General features: G+C 42.1%; 1 protein-coding gene across 2 annotated transcripts in view; it reads right to left on the bottom strand.

The window, feature by feature from the left end:
• Positions 1-21,822, bottom strand: part of vwc2 (von Willebrand factor C domain containing 2) — a 128,142-nt gene that overhangs the window by 79,118 nt on the left and 27,202 nt on the right. For both annotated transcript variants that reach the window (XM_068005246.1, XM_068005237.1), the window contains exon 3: positions 8,681-8,810. In XM_068005246.1, coding sequence (XP_067861347.1) covers positions 8,681-8,810 — 130 coding nt within the window. The remainder of the gene's footprint in view (positions 1-8,680; positions 8,811-21,822) is intronic.

The raw sequence follows: 21,822 nt of genomic DNA, 5'->3' as shown, positions 1-21,822 counted from the left end.
CTGCCCTTTTTTGAGCCAGGACTCCGTTATCGCCATGACATCGTATTTCTGTGGCTATTTCTGCCTGCAGCTCTCCAACCTTGATTGCTACACTTCGTGCGTTTACACACATGCACTGCAAACCAGTCTTAGACTTTCTTGTACACTCTCTTAGTCTGATCCCACCTAATACTGTACTATTACTTGCGTTAGTGCTATCTTTCTCCTGCGATCCTTCGTGCTCCTTGTTTCTCCTTTCCACTGCTACATCCTGGTGCCCATCCCCCTGCCAAATTAGTTTAAACCCACAGCACTAGCGAACCTCCCCACGAGGACATTGGTCCCAGCTCCATTGAGGTGCAACCCGTCCGGCCTGTACAGGTCCCACCTTCCCCAGAACTGGTCCCAATGCCCCAGGAATCTAAAGCCCTCCCTCCTGCACCATCTCTCCAACAATGCATCCATCTGCTCTATTTGTATACTCACTAGCGCATAGCACCGGGAGTAATCTGGACATTACTATCTTTGAGGTCCTGCTTCCTAATCTCTTTCCTAACCCCTTAAAATCTGCCTGCAGGACCTCATCCTAGAAGAGGAGAAGATGAGGTTTGACTTCAATGCATCCTGACACTCAAGAAGAATGCTCACTTGACAGAGGGCTGCAGGACCCATGGACCAGTCCCCTGACCATGACTCACCACCTTCAGGAAAGGAAAAGAGCTAAGGGAACAAACTGACAGCAAGCAAACAATGCTTCATGGGGCTGAATTTTTCAACCCTCATGCTCGGCGGAATAGGGGCAGTAGCATCCCGAAAATGGTGGTTCGTGAATTATCGCCCCGTTGCCGCCATCGCTGAGGTCATGACAATGTTCATTGGGGCCAACCATTGGTTGGTGGAACGGCCCCGAGAAGTTGGGGTCCTATAACCCCCAAGTGCCATTTTTGGACTGATCTGAGTGGAGCATAGAGGGATGAGAAGATTGTCCATTGCTGGAGCTCTGCTGACCACGTTTGGATAGATAGTTGTCAAACTACACAAGAACAGTCCCAGGGAGCTGTGGAGGGAAAGCTTTGGAAATGGATGACATGGCCAACCATATCAAACCTGTGCAGTGGTCAAGGAGAACAAATTGATGTAATACATCCCAGTCACAGAGGACGCCATTTGTGACTTTAATAGGAGCAGTTTTGGTGTTGTGAGAAGGGCAGAAACCAGACTGGAGGGATTCAAATGGGGAATTCTGAGAGAGTTAGGCAAGGAGTTCGGAGGTGATGACACATCTGTGGATCTTAATGAGGAAAAGGAGGTTACAGATGTTGATGATTGGTCTTTTGAGGAGAGGGGTGTCGATGGCAATTTTGAAAGGGAAGGACAGTATCCGAGGAAAGAGAGCCATTAACAATGTCAGCTTCATGGTGACTAGCAGGGCTAGTTAAGTGGTCAAGAGTTGAATGAGGAGGAGATCAAGGGAGCAGGAAGGGGGTCTTGTGGAAGAGATCCTAAAGGGGGATGGGTGGAAAGCTGCAGAGTGATGGAGGATTGGGATAGAGTAGACAGGAGATTGATGGAAGTTAGCAGTAAGGTGAGCGCAACAGGAGGCAGCAGCAGAAACAGTTGCATAGATGGTCTCAATCTTAGAGACAAAGAAATCTATGAACTCTTTGCACTTGGTATTCACAGTGAGTTTGGAGGGAGTGAGGAAAGGGGTAATAGTCAGAGAGAAAATGACCCTTGGGTTGATTTTAACCTCTGGGATCCTGGAGTAGTAGGCAATTTTTGCTAAGGAGAGGGAGGTATGGGAATGCTTGATATGATTGAGCTATATCTGGTGACAAATGACTAGAATGGTTGTGCACCTGATACATAAGAACATAAGAACATAAGAAATTGGAGCAGGAGTAGGCCAATCGGCCCCTCGAGCCTGCTCCGCCATTCAATAAGATCATGGCTGATCTGATCCCAACCACAAATCTAAAGAACACAAGAAGTCGGAGCAGGACCCGGCCACATAGCCCCTGGGCCCTCTCCGCCACCCACAGGGCATTGACCGATCCGAACTCAGCTTCATGTCCAATTTCCTGCCCGCTCCCCATAACCCCTAATTCCCTTTACTTCTAGGAAACTGTCTATTTCTGTTTTAAATTTATCTAATGATGTAGCTTCCACAGCTTCCTGGGGCAGCAAATTCCACAGACCTACCACCCTCTGAGTGAAGAAGTTTCTCCTCATCTCAGTTTTGAAAGAGCAGCCCCTTATTCTAAGATTATGCCCCCTAGTTCTAGTTTCACCCATCTTTGGGAACATCCTTACTGCATCCACCCGATCAAGACCCTTCACAATCTTATATGTTTCTATAAGATCGCCTCTCATTCTTCTGAACTCCAATGAGTAGAGTCCCAATCTACTCAACCTCTCCTCATATGTCCGCCCCCTCATCCCCGGGATTAACCGAGTGAACCTTCTTTGTACTGCCTCGAGAGCAAGTATGTCTTTTCTTAAGTATGGAGACCAAAACTGTATGCAGTATTCCAGGTGCGGTCTCACCAATACCTTATATAACTGCAGCAATACCTCCTTGTTTTTATATTCTATCCCCCTAGCAATAAAAGCCAACATTCCGTTGGCTTTCTTGATCACCTGCTGCACCTGCATACCAACTTTTTGATTTTCTTGCACTAGGACCCCCAGATCCCTTTGTACTGCAGTACTTTCCAGTCTCTCGCCATTAAGAAAATAACTTGCTCTCTGATTTTTCCTGCCAAAGTGCATAACCTCACATTTTCCAATATTATATTGCATCTGCCAAATCTCCGCCCACTCACCCAGCCTGTCTATATCCCCTTGCAGGTTTTTTATGTCCTCCTCACTCTCTACTTTCCCTCCCATCTTTGTATCATCTGCAAATTTTGATATGTTGCACTCGGTCCCCTCCTCCAAATCGTTAATATAGATTGTAAAGAGTTGGGGACCCAGCACCGACCCCTGTGGAACACCACTGGTTACTGGTTGCCAGTCCGAATATGAAACATTTATCCCAACTCTCTGCTTCCTGTTCGATAACCAATCCTCCACCCATGCCAGAATATTACCCCCAATCCCGTGATTTTTTATCTTAAGTAATAATCTTTTATGTGGCACCTTGTCGAATGCCTTCTGGAAGTCTAAATACACTATGTCCACTGGTTCCCCTTTATCCACCCTGTACGTTATATCCTCGAAGAACTCAAGCAAATTTGTCAGACATGACTTCCCCTTCATAAAGCCATGCTGACTTTGTCCTATTAAATGATGCTTATCTAAATGTTCCGTTACTGTCTCCTTAATAATAGACTCCAAAATTTTACCCACCACAGATGTTAAGCTAACTGGCCTATAATTTCCAGCCTTCTGCCTACTACCCTTTTTCAATAACGGTGTTACATTAGCAGTTTTCCAATCTGCCGGGACCTCTCCTGAGTCCAGGGAATTTTGGAAAACTATCACCAAAGCATCCACAATCCCTACTGCCACCTCCCTCAAGACCCTAGGATGGAAGCCATCAGGTCCAGGGGATTTATCCGCCTTGAGTCCCATTATTTTACTGAGTACCATCTCCTGAGTGATTTTAATCGTATTTAGCTCCTCCCCCCCGAGAGTCCCCTGTTTGTCCAGTGTTGGGATATTCTTAGTGTCCTCTACTGTAAAGACTGAAACAAAATATTTGTTCAGCATTTTTGCCATCTCCATGTTTCCTACCATTAATTTCCCGGTCTCATCCTCTAAGGGACCTACGTTTGCCTTAGCCACCCTTTTTCTTTTTATATAACTATAGAAACTCTTGCTATCTGTTTTTATATTTTTTGCTGATTTCTTTTCATAATCTAACTTCCCTTTCTTAATCAATCCTTTAGTTACTTTTTGCTGTCTTTTGAAGAATTCCCAATCTTCTATCCTCCCACTAAGTTTGGCTACCTTATATGTCCTTGTTTTTAGTCGGATACTATCCTTGATTTCTTTACTTAGCCACGGATGGCTGTCATTTCTTTTACACCCTTTTTTCCTCAGTGGAATATATTTATTTTGAAAGTTGTAAAATAACTCCCTAAATGAACACCACTGCTCATGTACCGTCTTACCCTTTAATCTATTTTCCCAGTCCACTTTAATCAATTCCGCTCTCATACCATCATAGTCTCCTTTATTCAAGCTCAGTACGCTTGTTTGAGAATCAACCTTCTCACCCTCTAATTGGATATGGAATTCAACCATGTTGTGGTCGCTCGTTCCAAGGGGATCCTTAACTAGGACATTATTAATTAATCCTGACTCATTACACAGGACCAGGTCCAAGGTTGCCTGCCCCCTTGTAGGATCAGTTACATACTGCTCAAGAAATCCATCCCTGATGCACTCAATGAACTCGTCCTCAAGGCTGCTCTGCCCAATTTGATTTGTCCAGTTAATATGATAATTAAAATCCCCCATAATTATGGCTGTTCCCTTATTACATGCCCCGACTATCTCCTGATTAATACTTCTTCCAGCAGAGTTGCAACTATTAGGAGGCCTATATACTACGCCCACTAATGTTTTTTTTCCCTTATTATTCCTTATCTCCACCCAAACTGTTTCATTATCTTGATGCTTTGTCCCAATATCATTTCTCTGTATTACAGTGATTCCTTCCTTTATTAACATAGCCACCCCACCTCCCCTTCCTTCCTGCCTGTCCTTCCTGATTGTTAAATACCCTGGCATATTTAATTCCCAGTCGTTGTCACCCTGCAGCCATGTTTCTGTAATGGCCACAAGATCATACCCATACGTAGTTATTTGTGCCGTTAACTCGTCCATTTTATTACGAATGCTACGTGCATTCAGATAAAGAACTTTCAAATCTGTTTTGTGACGCTTAGTTCCTGCTTTTTCCTTTTTTAACACTTTACCTATTACTCCATACCTTCTGTCCCTTCCCGTTACGCTTTCCTCTCTCTCCCTGCTCAGGTTCCCAACCCCCTGCCACTTTAGTTTAAACCCTCCCCAACAGCACTAGCAAACACTCCTCCTAGGACAGCGGTCCCGGCCCTGCCCAGGTGCAGACCATCCGGTTTGTACTGGTCCCACCTCCCCCAGAACCGTTTCCAGTGTCCCAGGAATTTGAATCCCTCCCCCTTGCACCATTCCTCTCGCCACGTATTCATTTGAAATATCCTCCTATTTCTACTCTGACTAGCACGTGGCATTGGCAGCAATCCTGAGATTACTACCTTTGAGGTCCTATTTTTTAATTTACCTCCTAACTCCCTATATTCTGCTTTTAGGACCTCATCCCCTTTTTTACCTATATCGTTGGTGCCTATGTGCACCACGACAGCTGGCTGTTCGCCCTCCCCCTCCAAAATGTTCTGTAGCCGCTCCGAGACATCCTTGATCCTTGCACCAGGGAGGCAACACACCATCCTGGAGTCTCGGTTGCGGCCGCAGAAACGCCTGTCTATTCCCCTTACAATTGAGTCCCCTATCACTATAGCTCTGCCACTCTTTTTCCTCCCAGCCTGTGCAGCAGAGCTACCCGTGGTGCCAGGAAGTTGGCTGCTGCTGCCTTCCCCTGATAAGTCATCCCCCCCAACAGCATCCAAAGTGGCATATCTGTTTGAGAGGGGGATGGCCACAGGGGACCCCTGCACTACCTGCCTGCATCTCTTACTCTTCCTGGTGGTCACCCATTCACTTCCTGCCTGTATACCCTTTACCTGCGGTGTGACCAACTCGCTAAACGTGCTATCCACGAGTTTGAGGCCCTCTGACTTGAGGGAGTAAAAATGGAGACTGTGCCATGAGGAACAGTATTGGTGAGAGATGGTGAGTGATTTGGTGGCAATGAGAAAGGCAGAGGCAAGATTGCAGCTTAACAGGTCAACAGTAGATGAGGTGTGGTGACAGTTGGAGGGGCTGAGGAGAGGGAGTTGAGAATTTGAGAGTGAATTAGTGAGCGAGTTGGGTGAGAACTTCTTTCCCATGGGCAGACGGTGAGACTAGTGATGTTGCAGGAAAGTAAAAGAATGGGGATTGCAAAGGAGATAAGCAAATGGTCAAATAGTTTCATTAGTGATCAAAACCTTGGCAGCTGAAATGTAATGGAAGATGAGGAGGTCAAGGGGGTAGTAATGGGTACAGAGTTTATGTGAATGATGACATTGAATGAGGATAGGACCTAAGCTAAGGGAGAAAGGAGGGGAGACATTTTGACAATGAAGTTTGTATGTGGCTTGGCAAGATAGTACAAAACAAGGATTTTGAATTAGAAGTAGGAGGGGTGGAAGGGGGTGAGGTATTCAAAGAAGGTAGTGTAGTGGATATTGTACTGGACTAGTAAGCTGGAGGTTGTTAGTTCAAATCCCACTATGGAAATTTGTGAAATTGAATTTGATAATTTGTAGGCTAGCACCAGAAAAAATGACCATGAAAGTTACTAGATTGTCAGGGCAACTAAGGATGGATAATAAACGTGGCCTTGCCAGCATCGCACAAATCCTAAAAAAGAATTAAACAAAAAGGTACCAGAGGAATAGGGGAGGCCAAAGTGGGCTTAGCAATAAGACTACAGCACTGCCATGGCAGTTTGTGTTAGGCAAGTGACAGAATGTATAGCCAGGCAGGGAGGCCTTGGTGAGGAGGAAGGATCATTCCCATAATGACAGGTTTCTTTCAGCACTAGGATGTCATTAGATTCATCAATAATGAGGTTATCAATGGCAGAGGCCTTTTAACGAAGGAGCATTCTGGAAGGTGAAAGAATGGGTTGGTGATTGATGGTCCGCTGGTGAGGGCAGAATGGCAAGGCAATTAGAAAAGGTAACCACTAAGGAGTGAGCAGGCAAGATGGTCCTCCAATACGGAGGGTGAGAAAGTTGGTGTTACTGCTCTGGGAAAGATAGGTATGGCAGAGAATATTTAATGGAGGCACAGAAGGAGACCATGGGTTAGTTTGAAAGGGACTCGAACCTAGTACAGTGACAGAAAGAAGGCATGCTAAGGAATAGTGTTGAGTGGGAGAATGGATCAAGGGAGGCATCGCACTGGAGAAGGAGGAGGTGAAAAGAAACAAACAAACCAATCAGACTTTCAATCCTCCAAATTAACAATCTATAGTGAACTTGCTGATACAAAAAACAGTTTTTTTTAAAGTTCCCTATTTATCTTAGGTCCACCCTCAATCTTCATTGTCGTCATTGCTGATGAATGCAAGATAGTCCAGCCCATGGATGTTGCCTGCATTGTGTTTTTGGCAATTTGCTGAAAAATGCACTTGGGAGATGTGGTAAGAAATCCCTTTGAACAAAGTCTATCTATAACAGTTAATGTTTTTTTAAAACTCATTTCAATGTGACTATGTCCATCCCAAAATGTTCATCCCAAATTTAGGAACTATACCTCAGTCATAAACTGATCACTTGTTTATGTATCATTGTTAGGATTTAGGCATTGGTGAATTCTGAGCATCCTTAATGTTCCTAGATTGCAAAATATAATAAGAATGAAATTATAATAAAAAAGGAATGGTAATATCCTGGCCACTCCTCTTTCATTATTTTGTTTAATATATTCCTTATGGATAAATACATGGAATTTGTGATAGAATGCAAACTCAATCATGCGTCACGTTCTAAAATATTTCTATATCATCGCATTTCATATGAAGTTTAACTAGGTCAGTGGGCGACAATCTTAAAAAAGAATTTTGGCTGCTTGGACTTCCTGTATCCTTTGCCTTGGGATCTGTGATTAAAGTGAAATTATATTACTGGTTAAGGGCAGATTGCAGCTAATTGTCTATGATCATCACCACTATTAAGCAAGGTGCCATACCACATACAACATTTCAATAGGCTTTGCCTGATGACTGACTTAAATACTCTCCAAATAACAAGAATCAGCTGTCCATCCACTTGGGCAAAAGAAGTAATTAATATTGCCTGTTGAGAAAGAATTGGGATAGACACCTGCCAATTGGAAAAAGGCCTGATTTGATCTGAAGTGTGAGAAACAGTTTGGAAACAATATATTTGGCTGCTCACACTCCTTGTCCTTCAGTTCACTCAGTTCAACCGTATTTCCACAATTTGTTAGTGAGAAAGAGGCTTCACCCACATAAAAGCTCATCAAAGGATTCAGATTAAAGATTCTTAAAACAGATTTTAACATTCTTGAGAGATTTGTTTTTTCTTCAAATCAAGAAATCGGTTGTGTGTAGGTTTAACCTTGTTCTGCTGCATTTGCATTTTGCTTCTTGCCATAAATTCAACTGGTACTGTAGCCTGAACTATATAGTCTGACAGCCTGATGTTTTTCTGCCTATCGAAGAGGACACATGCATGGTAGGCAGCACATGTGGAAGTTCTGTGTAAAATAACTCAGTAAAAGAGTCATAGATAATCCTGTAGCAAGCTAACCCAGTCACTCAGTACACAGCATTATCATGTGAGTATTCCTAAGTAAACTATCTTTTGATGTGAACATAAATAAAGTGTTGTGGGAGAGCCTGAATCATAATAATACCACATGATGACAAAATATGCACTATAAAACATAATAATCAATTATCGAAGAAATTTCTCATTTACAATTAGCTTATATACAGTATTTGATGTTTAATTTGCCAGTTATGCATGGTTTAGGAAAAATTAAAATTTTTCGGCTACATTTAGAAAGCACATACCATCTTTGCAGATAGGGCAGCACTGATCTGGTTCGTATACTGGATCCACACATTCAACCTGAGCGCATTCTGCTACGGAACAGTGCACTTCCCCATTGGGCTCACAGCGGCATTTCTCGCAGGGGGAAACCTGAAAGGAAACAGCATTTGAACAGTGACAGGACTAGGCTCACTTTATAGGAGTTACAGAACCGGACATAGAGAACACTTTCGGAAGATCTGTGGGATGGGATTTATATCCCATAAATGAGTGGATTGACCTTATAGCTTCCAAGTGTCGTAGACCTTCATTGTGCAATATGTTCATATCACATGCTAAATTGAGTGACAAAGAATTACGTAAAGAGCTAAAGACAAGATAGGTTTAACGTTATACAATATTCTTTCCCAGGTTAATTGCACTGCAGCTGGAGACAGTGAGAGTGCTAATTACTCTTCTTTTTGATGTATTTAGAATGTTAACAATCTGAACATTAAATTCAAAAGGCTTTTCACAGGATAATAGTTCTCATAATCAGAATGTGATAATACCATCTGCAACAAATGTGAAAAATATTTTGTGGAAATATCATATGATTGAAGCAACATTTCTAGGTTGCTTCGAACATCACACTGTCCAGGTGAAGGGAGTCAGGGAAGCAAGTGAGAATGTGAGCAAGGGTGGGTGACTTTCAGTCTCAAAATTCTGGATATCCCAGGATGGTCTTGTAGTTGCTGGATTTTTTTTCAGCATCAAGGTGCATGAGCTAAGATCTTTAAAAAAAATTACCTTCCTACACAATTTCTTGGAGCTGCAGGTAGTCTATATCGATCAACTGTGGAAAATGTGAGCTTGGAATAACTCCAGCAAAAAGAGAGCCAAGGCCAAAATAACCATTGCACTGTAAGTATTACATGATTGCTAACATTAACTCTCAAGACAGTGTTGCCTTACATATTTAAGTGTAAGTGAAATCCTCCAAACAAACCATAAGTAAAGATGATAGAGAATAAAGTCAAGGAACAGGATAAGCTGGACTTGGATATCAAAATTTTGGACAAATGAGTTAAGCTGTGTTTTTTGAATATTTAGAAATGTATTTTTTAAATTTGTTCTCAGGATTTGGGCTACACTGGCAAGGCCATATTATTGCCCATCCATAGTTTCTCTGAGAAGGTGATGGTAGGCCTTTCTACTATTTATCAATTGTTTATACACCTTAGTGGCTGACTAGGCTACTTCAGAGGACATTAAGAGTGAACCACATTGGTCTAGAATTTGCTGGAGCAGAGCGTGCCCAGTTAGTTACACTTTTTTCTACACCCTTCAGCTCAAAATTTGTTTACCCTGTAAATTGCTGGACGTGTGAGCATAGCAAGGGCATCAGGGACCTTAATGAACGGCAGGGCCTACAATGTATCTCCTTAACCAATGAGATTTAAGGATTGAGAAATAAAGAGAGGAAGGACTGAGAAGGAGGGTGAATTAGAGTGGGTGACTTCAATGTCAAATCAGGTACAGAAAGAGAAATAAGGAGAGGGAAAGAAAGATTGGATTAAGAGAGAGAGAAAAAAGAGACAGAAAGGAAAAGTAAGAAAAATTTTTAAAATTTTACATTTTTAAAATCTCCAACAATTTACAACCTGAAGGAATGAGACTGCACAGTTTAAGTTGTTCACTTTCTGGGCTAGGGTTTGATTGGCAGTCATTAACAATTATCACATCGTTAAAGGGGTACTTGCACTATTAATTACTAGACTTAACTTTCTGGCGAGTTTAACTGGCAATTAATGTGCAAATGCAGCAACTTCATGAAACTCACTGGGAGGTTAGGGCAAGCTGCCATTTTCACAAGGCTAACAGCGGAGTGGCACAAATCATCCAGCAACTCGTGGCGATTCCCTCGGCACAAGTTGCTGGATGATTTACAAATTTATAATGGTATGTGCATTAAACTTGCCATTGCTTTGGCAGCAAATTCTGGGCCAATGTGTGAGCTAGAGTTACATGTAGGACAGACCACGTACAGGTGGAAGGTTCCCTTCCTTGAAGGACATGAGTGAAACAGTTGGGTTTTTACAACTTTCACGGTTCTGATGAAGAGTTACATCCAAAATGTATACCTGTATGTTCTTTCAACAGGTGTGTGGACCTGCTGTGTAGTCCCAACAATTTCTATTTAACTTTCATGGTCTTTTTCCTTGGAGCAAGCTACAAATTACCAGATTTATTGAAGTCAGTTTTGAAATTTGCCATGCTGGGATTTGAGCCCATAATCCCTGGGCTACCAGTCTAGTACCATGACCACCACAGCACCATACCTGATAAATATACTCTGAAATTGAGGTTGTCACTTCTGGCATTCTTAATGGGGGGACTGGGTTCTGCAGGAGATTGACACACTGTCAATGTCCACACTGGCTCAGAGGATCAGGATGTGGAATCGGTATGGGTGGAAATAAGAAATAATAAGGGGCAGAAAACACTGGTGACAGTAGTTTATAGGCCCCCTAATAGTAGCAATACCATTGGACAGAGTATTAATCATGAAATAATAGGAGCTTGTAACAAAGGTAATGCAGTAATCATGGGTGACTTTAGTCTGTATATAGACTTGGCAAATCAAATTGGTAAAGGTAGTTTGGAAGACGAGTTCATGGAATGTATTTGAGATGGTTTCCTACAGCAATATGTCATGGAACCAACCAGGGAACAGGCTATTTTAGATCTTGTATTGTGTAATGGGATAGGGTTAATTAGTGATCTCACAGTAAAGGAACCTCTGGGGAGGAGCGATCATAATATGATAGAAACTAACATTGAGTTTGAAAGCAATGTACTTAAGTCAGAAACTAGAGTCTTAAACTTAAATAAAACCAATTACATAGGTATGAGGGGCGAGTTGTCAAAGGTAGATTAGGAAATTAGATTAAAGGGTTTGACAGTTGAAAAGCAATGGCAAACATTTAAAGAAATATTTCAATATTCTCAACAAATTTACATTCCATTGAGAAATATAAACTCCAGGAGAAAAGTGATCCACCCTTGGCTAACTAAAGAAGTTAAAGAGAGTATCAGATTGAAAGAAGAGGCCTATAATGTTGCCAAGAGGGTAATAAGCCTGGGGATTGGGAGAGTTTTAGAAACCAACAAAGGACGATCAAAAAATTGATAAAAAGGGAGATAATAGACTATGAAAGTAAACTAGCAAGAAAGATAAAAACGAATTGTAAGCGCTTCTACAAGTATGTATAAAGGAAGAGAGTAGCAAAAGTAAATGTTGGTCCCTTAGAGGCTGAGACAGGAGAAATTATAATGGGGAAATCAGGAAATGGCAGATACATTAAGCAAATATTTTGCATGTCTTCACAGTAGAAGACACAAAAAGCATAACAAAAATAGTGGGGAACCAATGGGTAAATGAGAGTGAGGAATTAAAAACAATTAATATCATTGGAGGAAATGTACTGGACAAACTAATGGGACTAAAAGCCGACAAACCCCCAAGACCTGATGGCCTACATCCGAGGGATCTAAAAGAGGTGGCTGCAGAGATAGTGGATGCATTGGTTATGATCTTCAAAAATTCTCTAGATTCTGGAACGGTCCCAGTGGAGGAAGGTGGGGAAATGTGAGGTTATTCACTTTGGTAGGAAGAATTGAAAAAAGGAATATTTTTTAAATGGTGATAAACTATTAAATGTTGGTGTTCAGAGAGACTTGGGTGTCCTTGTACAAGAAACACAAAACGTTAGTATGCAGGTACAGTGGGCAATTAGGAAAGCAAATGGCATGTTGGCCTTTATTGCAAGGGGGTTGGAGTACAAGAGTTAGGAAGTCTTACTACAGTTGTACAGGGCATTGGTGAGATCAGAGTACTGGGTACAGTTTTGGCCTCCTTATCTAAGGAGGGATATACTTACTTTAGAGGTGGTGCAACGGCGGTTCATTAGATTAATTCCTGGGATGAGAGGGTTGTCCTATGAAGAGAGGTTGAGTAGAATGAGTCTATACTCTCGAGTTTAGAAGAGCGAGAGGTGATCTCATTGAAACATATAAGATTATGAGGGAGTTTGATAGGGTAGATGCTGAGAGATTGTTTCCCCTGGCTGGAGAGTCTAGAACTAGGGGGCATAATCGCAGGATAAGGGGTCAGCCATTCAAGACTGAGATGAGGAGGAATTTCTTCACTCAGAGGGTTGTGAATCTTTGGAATTTTCTACCCCAAAGGGCTGTGGATGCTCAATCATTGAATATATTCAAGGCTGAGATGGATAGATTTTTGGACTCTAGGGTAATCAAAGATACGGCGATCGTGCGGGAAAGTAGAGTTGAGGTCGAGGATCATCCATGATCTGACTGAATAGCACAGCAGGCTCGAGGGGCCGTATTGCCTACTCCTGCTCCTATTTCTTATGTTCTTATGTTCTTACTGTCCTTTACCTCTGGGATGTGGCTTAAATCAAGTCCAGACTGATAGGATAAAATTCTCCTCACTCTGCCAGCTGGAAGGGTTCTATGTGAAAAAAGTCGTGGGCAGTCTCACGAGCATTGGTCCACCACCCAAAACTAATCAAAATTCAACACAAATAAATTTCAGTTAGGCAATCTCACCAAGAGAGCTCATGTGGGGAATAAACAAGACTAAGTTAAATGAATGTAAAAGGTGATGGAGGTCTTCTAGGGTCAAGCTTAAGGAACACTCTTTGGTTTGAGTAAAGTGAGATTTACTCAGGAGCTTGCCATTCTACACTTGATCAGGGAGTGCTTGATATTTAATAGAATGTCAAGAAGTGGAAAAGTGTTTGATTCCCTATCTTGATCTTGTTCTCTCACATGCACGAAACAAAATCATCAAAGTTGTCAAAGATAGTTACTCTTGAGAACTCAATCTCCCACTGAAAATATGACACTCATTCTACCGCCATTTTTTCAAATATATCACCAAATTGTATTTTTTTAAAATTTGGACAAAATTAGTCCAACAAAATTAGATCCACAAAGTACAAAAAAGGGAGCTCTGCAAATAAATTGAATCTCCCTAATTTGGTACAATTTTAAGTAGTCAGTAGAAATACTGATGTGTACAAATCACAAAAACAACTTACAGATAATTAGCTGAACTAGAACCTAAAAAGAAAGCATCTGCCAAAGTGTGGCATTAATAATGTGCAGAAACCAGAGAAAGAGAATTAGTCGTAATGTATTTCAGCAGACCATTCAAAGTCACATCCATCTGCTGCAAGAGACAAAGACCTGGATTCTCCTATTCTGACCTCACCATGACTCCGAACCACTTTTCTGTATTGGGAGGTTTCGAGGTATGCATGGTGAGCTCCCGTTGGAATCCTCGCCAGCAAGCGAGGGATGGGCAATAAATGCTGGCCTTGCCATGAATGAATAAAAAAAATGCAGAAGCCCACCAACTCATAGTGGGAAATTACTGTCGATGCTGCAGTAGGACTGCTTCAGCTGGAGGCCGCTTAAAGGGCAGAAGAGCCCCAAGGCCAACTTTTTACTGAAGGCTTCAGCCGAGACTGTAGCCTTCAACAGGTGAGAGATCAGGGTGACATGGAGGGAGAGCAGGTTGCAACTAAGCCCTTTCCCTCTATCCAGGCTTCTCCTGGTCATTCCTGGGAGCAGTGGTAAGAAGGGTGGATGGGAGATAAATGGGCTGGGAACCTGGGCCCAGCCTTCCCACCAGCATCAGTAGGTGGGGAAGTGGTGGCCAGTGGTGGTCCGGCAGGGTTGGGGGAAGGGAATTTAAGGTCAGAGCAGGGAGATAGCAGTTAGCTTTGCTGGCGATTTTCCCCATTGCCTCCACTGTTAGCCCATCTGATTTGGGGTAGGATAACAGAAAAAATCCAGCCCAAAAATGTTTATTTCCTTTCACCAGTCATGTAATTTGTTGATTCTCTTATCATTTATGTTGTTAGTTGTGTTTTTCTAATTTTCTCTATCTTTGTAGCTGTGTTTTTCTGTTTTTTCTGCCTTAGTGGCTGTACTTTTCCCATTTTATTTCTCTCCATTATTGTTAATCCTTTTATTATTATCTTCCACAGTAATCCCAGTTTCCCAAAGTACCTAGACATCTACTGTTAAGAAAGAGGGCAACCTATTCCAGTAATGACACTTTCAGCCAGCCGACAGGAGGTGTGAAAGATCAGGCAGGATATCCATCAATTCCTTTCTCTTAAAAATGTAGGGAGGCTCCTGACGTCCACACAGTACTGCCGCAACTGAGATAGAAAATTTAGTTGGGGGAGGGGTGAACATAAGTCCCATCACTCTAATGTGCAGGGTGCTTGGGCACCACTCTGCTGCACCCTGTCCTAAATTTCTTTAGTTTAGTGGCTATATTATATTTAAATGTTTAAAAAAAAATCTTATGATGGTATTTTTGTAGGTCTTTCTCTGTAAATTAGCCCCTTTTCGATCTGTCTCGGATTCCATCTCTGCTGAGAGGATGGCCTGTGCACAGAATGCCATTAATTTCTCCTATCGTTGCCTTGCAGTAGGTGGCAAGAACTGCCAAGATGTGACTCTTTCCTTTGATTTCCCCCTCCCCCTGCAGCGAGACACCACAGCCTCTACTTGGTGCCTTCCTGCTTTACATGGCTCAGATCAGGAACTGTCCAGCACTTACACCCATATCCAACCTTGCTTCAGGGCTCTAAGATCTATCACTCCAATGTTCAAAGCCACCATGCTGTGCTTTAGCCCAAAAGCTTTGCATTGCTCGGCTTTGTATCATTTCATTTCATTTACAAGGAATTGTATCTTCTCTTGGAAAAACTTTATTTCCTCAGCCATTTTTGTTGAGTGCCTGTTCTGTCGTTTATGGGCAATTTCCAGGGAATAACATTGGCCGGAATATTTCCTCGCAGTGCTCCTGCATCGCCGCTGTAACTTTGTCGGTAGTGCGTTGGAAACCCTATTTACATACCTCCAGTGAAGTTACAGCGGTGGAGCGGGAGAAGCTCCCAGGAAATTCCTGACCATGGTTTTGGATATTAACATATCATTAGTATGACAGGGGGCAGGTTATACCACTGGAGGAGGTTATAGAGATAGGATGGAACAAGGGTTTTATGTATGAGGAGGACAATCTTAAATTTGAGGCACTGGGGGACGGGGAGCCAATGTAGGTCAGTAAGAATAGAGGTGATGAGTGACTGGGACTTGGTGCAAGATAAGATATAGGCAGCAGAGTTTTGGATGAACTAAGGTTTATGGAGGATGGGAGGCTGGCCAAAAGAACACTGGAAAAGCAGAGGTAATAAAAGTATTGGTGAAGTTTTTGGAAAAAGGGCAGTGAATTCAGAATGCCAGCGACGCCCACACCCCATGGACGAATTATAAACAAAGGTTAGCTCCAGTAGGGCATGCTGGGCGAAATGGTCAGCAAGAGATGAGGATGGGACAGTTAGGGTTGCTGCTCGTACGGAGCCGGCATTGGCTACATCAATGGGCCCTTCAAAAATTCCATGAGTGGCACAGAGGATAGCCATGGGCTTATTCAAGGGGATTCAAGCTGGTTGTTGGCAGAAGAGTAGGAAGGCAGAGGAATAATAATAGACTGGGGTAAGGATGTGGGGGTGGGGGCAAAGTACCTGAGAGAGTGGAAATGAAAGATGCCAGGGCCAGGTGACATGAAGGGGAGGAGAGAAGGGCCCCAGAGGGACTGAGAGAAAAAAACAACAAAGGTAGCAATAATGGGCTTGAGCCCAAAGTGGTAGCAAAAATGCGCACGTGAATGGACAGGAAGGGAATTTGGGTTACATGGGCATGGCAGAGATTAGGTGAGGCATGTCATGGTCGAGATCAGGGAGGAGACAATAAGAAACAGGTCTAAGTTTAAAGTTTGAGGCCCTGTGGTGGTATGAAGTTGACTTGTAAACAGCATAGAGTCAGCTTGGTTCACAAACCAATGTTCAGTTTCAAAGTCAGTTGTGGAAAGGAGGCGGGGATCCAGGAGCCGTTCAGGGTGCAGAGACCTGGAACTTCCTCGGCGCTGCACTCGCTCCGTCGCCATGCCTTCACCAGAAGTGCGGCAGAAACGTAAATGGAGTCTCCACTACACTTCCAACAAAGTTACGACAGCGGAGTGGGAGTAGCTCTGAGGAAATTCCAGGCCTGAGTATCAATTGAGGCATTGGTGGAGGTGGTCCCACCCCTCACTCAATTTAATTTTGCTGTGGCAGCAAGGCTTTCTTCTGAGTGATATTTTTGGTTTGAATACACAAATGAAGAGTTGTGCCATCTTGGCCTGAATGAAATGCCTAACACCAGGCTGAAGGCCAATCCTAACTCAGAACAAGCTGTTTAAAGGGAACAACACATTCCTGGAGCACGGCTTCAGGTTATATTCATCGTTCGAGAAACAGATGTGCCCACAAGGATGCAGGCAGATATATCCATAAAGGGCAAATGTAGTCCCTGGTAGCATACTAATATTATCTACTGAACAATGTTTTAGCCATTATTAGTGATATAAGCAGACTAAGATCTGTGGGTTGCAATACAGATGGATCTCGGGTGGTTCCAGTTCAATTAACTTTGCCAGTATCAGTGACAATTAGCAATTGCAAGTTCCATTCTGGAGATGTTTATCATAGTGCATGAGCTCTACTTTTTAGGTCATTATTCTGAACACTGAACACATCAATCCTAATAGTGCAGTGAAAGGGTGCCTGTGTCTTTCTAGACACCATCAACACATTTTATCCAACCCCTTAGTTTGAAAGTGAACAATATAGTAACATAGTAATGATTTCAGGCAGATGAAAACCTTCGGTCCAGCTAACCCACCTATCCAAAGCCTTGCTAATTACCCTGAATTCCATTTGTTGACAAGAACATGTCTCATTCCTTCTTGAAACCCATTAACGTTTCTTGTTCCCTGCCTATGCTGGTGAAGAGTTCTCCATGAGATCTTCCTGGCGATACAAGGAAGATCTTCTCCCTGGCTCTATGATCGAGCCTATCGTCGATTGTAATTTGCCACTGATATCTCTTCTGAGTGTCACAAAACATGGATTATTGTCACCCCTTTCCTCCTCTTACACCATAAGTTTTTTGTTTAGGTACAGGAAAAGGCCATCTACTCCAGCAAGCTAAACCCTTTTCCTTTTCCTTATTTAACAGTAATCATTTCCCAAGAGACATGGTGGCCATGGATACTGATGTTCCTTTTTCTGACCATAAATACAAATGAAGGAGGTGATTCTTTTTATTACCTTATTGCATGCACTTGTCCATACTGAATAATATATTTCCATCCCAGTATGTATTGTGATTATGTAGCTGCCAATATTAATTTGAATTGTTGTTTAGTTTTAATTGCATTCTGTACTGACTTAATTAAATACATTATTTTCCTTTGCATGGTTTAATAGATTATATCATACCTTCTTAGGTTTCATAAATAATTGTATTGAAAGGAATAACTGATTAAACTTGTGTACGGTTTAGAACAGATTGTTTTATTTACTTGTACATTACCTGATTATATTGCATCTATTTTGGTGAAACATGGGTAATACAATTGATGACTCATCTCCTTGATGGCCCTTTCTGAAGTGCCCACTGTCAGAACCTGCTAGGTCAGTGGCTACAACATCATGGAAAGTAGAGGTAATCCTGGCCTTAGAGGCAGTGAGGTTAGGTCAATGGAATGGAGGTCTGCTCCAACCTCAGTTTCACTTGTCCTTTTGTCACTCTCGTTCTTAAGCCTGAGGACGCCATTCAACTATACCTTGAAGGGATACAGTTCCATTGACGCTAGAAGCTCTCTGGATCTTTGATGAAGTGACCATTCACTATGCGTGCCCTGAAAAGTGAATGTCACTGGGCTATTTCATCACTGAGGGCAGCACAGTTGAGGCCTGTCCTGTCCTCATCCGATGTCCAAACTTACACTTTCCAGGTTAGGTCATTGGAGGATGGTGATCAGGAGCAGCAATCTAGCTGATTTTTTCCCACCACTCTAACCCAGAAGCATTGAGGCCAATTGTACAACCCTAAATACTGCCCTAGCAGCGATCACCTAACTCAGCACTCTAATGCTAAAATTTAATCAAAATGTCTCACTCGCTCTCTATCAAAAGGGTATCATGAATGAATTAAAGTACAATCCATTTTCAGTATTGTAATTATTTTCTGTATCACCAGAAGTAACACAGTAAATGACAAATGAATGCTATAAAATGTATTCTGTTTTGACATTATTTCTAAGAGGTCACAAAATTCACATAGATTTGCTTGGTTATTGATTGTGTGATGTAGTACTTCTCAACAAAAGAAAGAGTGAGTGACAGATTGTAACAATAACCAAGTTGTACCTTTTACAATCTTCTGAGAAAAAAAAGCTGCTACAAACAAATATGACGACAGAACCATCAAAAATGTTTTTTTTAAACACTGTATTAGACTTAAATCTGGATGAACAGTGATCTTCATTATGGTTTCAATTAGACCCTAGCTTTCAGTGAATTTCCAAATTAGAAAGAAAAAAATTAAAGTTCAGCATCTGCTGCTGGGAGATAAAAAGTAGTCTACAAACGAAGAGTGTTTCATCCTTTCACCTTTACTTGGTCAACTGTCAACATGGAAACTATTAGCCTAATTCACTACCACGCTGAGGAGTTTGGGGGGTTTTCTACAATATTCCAAGGTTATAAATTTGCTTGCAGCTATCAACATCAGTTATTACTATGTCTCTGCTACAGTGACATTTCATAAACACAGGCAATATTCTGAAGCACTCACCTGGCTTTTAAAAAGAAGTGAACAAAATGCCAACAACTGGGAGCTCGAAAATACTATTGCACATTGGACACATAATTCCATTTTCATTTCTTTTAGATTTAAAATATCCCAAATAGGCATGAGGTTAGACGAAAATCTGAATCGAGCTACAACATTTTAATCCATGATTCATTGATTAGAGTTTAAATGCATTCCTCATTGTTATACTTAGTTATCTACACTTACAGTCACAATTTTTGTTTGTCTTTAACTGTAAGGAACTATACTTTCAGGATTAAATATTATCCACTTACAATTACATTCTCTTACATGCGTTCATTCTTTGTACAAAAGCTACCAGTTAATACTGGACCTGATTTAACATTTATTTTTTAGCAATGTAATCCTCACTGTAATATTGTGTTGGTGCAATGATTTCGTAACTTAGAAGTGTGTTCTAATTGACACATAAGAACATAAGAAATATGAGCAGGAGTAGGCCAATCGGCCCCTCGAGCCTGCTCCGCCATTCAATAAGATCATGGCTGATCTGATCCCAACCACAAATCTAAAGAACACAAGAAGTAGGAGCAGGACCCGGCCACTCAGCCCCTGGGCCCTCTCCGCCACCCACAGGGCATTGACCGATCCGAACTCAGCTTCATGTCCAATTTCCTGCCCGCTCCCCATAACCCCTAATTCCCTTTACTTCTAAAAAACTGTCTATTTCTGTTTTAAATTTATCTAATGATGTAGCTTCCACAGCTTCCTGGGGCAGCAAATTCCACAGACCCACCACCCTCTGAGTGAAGAAGTTTCTCCTCATCTCAGTTTTGAAAGAGCAGCCCCTTATTCTAAGATTATGCCCCTAGTTCTAGTTTCACCCATCTTTGGGAACATCCTTACTGCATCCACCCGATCAAGCCCCTTCACAATCTTATATGTTTCAATAAGATCGCCTCTCATTCTTCTGAACTCCAATGAGTAGAGTCCCAATCTACTCAACCTCTCCTCATATGTCCACCCCCTCATCCCCGGGATTATCCGAGTGAACCTTCTTTGTACTGCCTCGAGAGCAAGTATGTCTTTTCTTAAGTGTGGACACCAAAACTTTATGCAGTATTCCAGGTGCGGTCTCACCAATACCTTATATAACTGCAGCAATACCTCCCTGTTTTTATATTCTATCCCCCTAGCAATAAAAGCCAACATTCCGTTGGCTTTCTTGATCACCTGCTGCACCTGCATACCAACTTTTTGATTTTCTTGCACTAGGACCCCCAGATCCCTTTGTACTGCAGTACTTTCCAGTCTCTCGCCATTAAGAAAATAACTTGCTCTCTGATTTTTCCTGCCAAAGTGCAAAACCTCACATTTTCCAATATTATATTGCATCTGCCAAATCTCCGCCCACTCACCCAGCCTGTCTATATCCCCTTGCAGGTTTTTTACATCCTTCTCACTCTCTACTTTCCCTCCCATCTTTGTATCATCTGCAAATTTTGATATGTTGCACTCGGTCCCCTCCTCCAAATCGTTAATATAGATTGTAAAGAGTTGGGGACCCAGCACCGACCCCTGTGGAACACCACTGGTTACTGGTTGCCAGTCCGAGAATGTACCATTTATCCCAACTCTCTGCTTCCTGTTCGATAACCAATCCTCCACCCATGCCAGAATATTACCCCCAATCCCGTGATTTTTTATCTTAAGTAATAATCTTTTATGTGGCACCTTGTCGAATGCCTTCTGGAAGTCTAAATACACTACGTCCACTGGTTCCTCTTTATCCACCCTGTACGTTATATCCTCAAAGAACTCAAGCAAATTTGTCAGACATGACTTCCCCTTCATAAAGCCATGCTGACTTTGTCCTATTAAATTATGCTTATCTAAATGTTCCGTTACTGTCTCCTTAATAATAGACTCCAAAATTTTACCCACCACAGATGTTAGGCTAACTGGCCTATAATTTCCAGCCTTCTGCCTACTACCCTTTTTAAATAACGGTGTTACATTAGCAGTTTTCCAATCTGCCGGGACCTCTCCTGAGTCCAGGGAATTTTGGAAAACTATCACCAAAGCATCCACAATCCCTACTGCCACTTCCCTCAAGACCCTAGGATGTAAGCCATCAGGTCCAGGGGATTTATCCGCCTTGAGTCCCATTAATTTACTGAGAACCAATTCCTTAGTGATTTTAATCGTATTTAGCTCCTCCCCTGCTAGAGTCCCCTGTTTGTCCAGTGTTGGGATATTCTTAGTGTCCTCTACCGTAAAGACTGAAACAAAATATTTGTTCAGCATTTTTGCCATCTCCATGTTTCCCACCATTAATTTCCCGGTCTCATCCTCTCAGGGACCGACGTTTGCCTTAGCCATCCTTTTTCTTTTTATATAACTATAGAAACTC

This window comes from Heptranchias perlo, chromosome 2 (genome assembly GCF_035084215.1).
Source record: "Heptranchias perlo isolate sHepPer1 chromosome 2, sHepPer1.hap1, whole genome shotgun sequence".
Lineage (NCBI taxonomy): Eukaryota > Metazoa > Chordata > Chondrichthyes > Hexanchiformes > Hexanchidae > Heptranchias > Heptranchias perlo.
The sequence above is the reverse complement of the archived record's forward strand: the minus strand, read 5'-3'. Positions and strand labels throughout refer to the sequence as shown.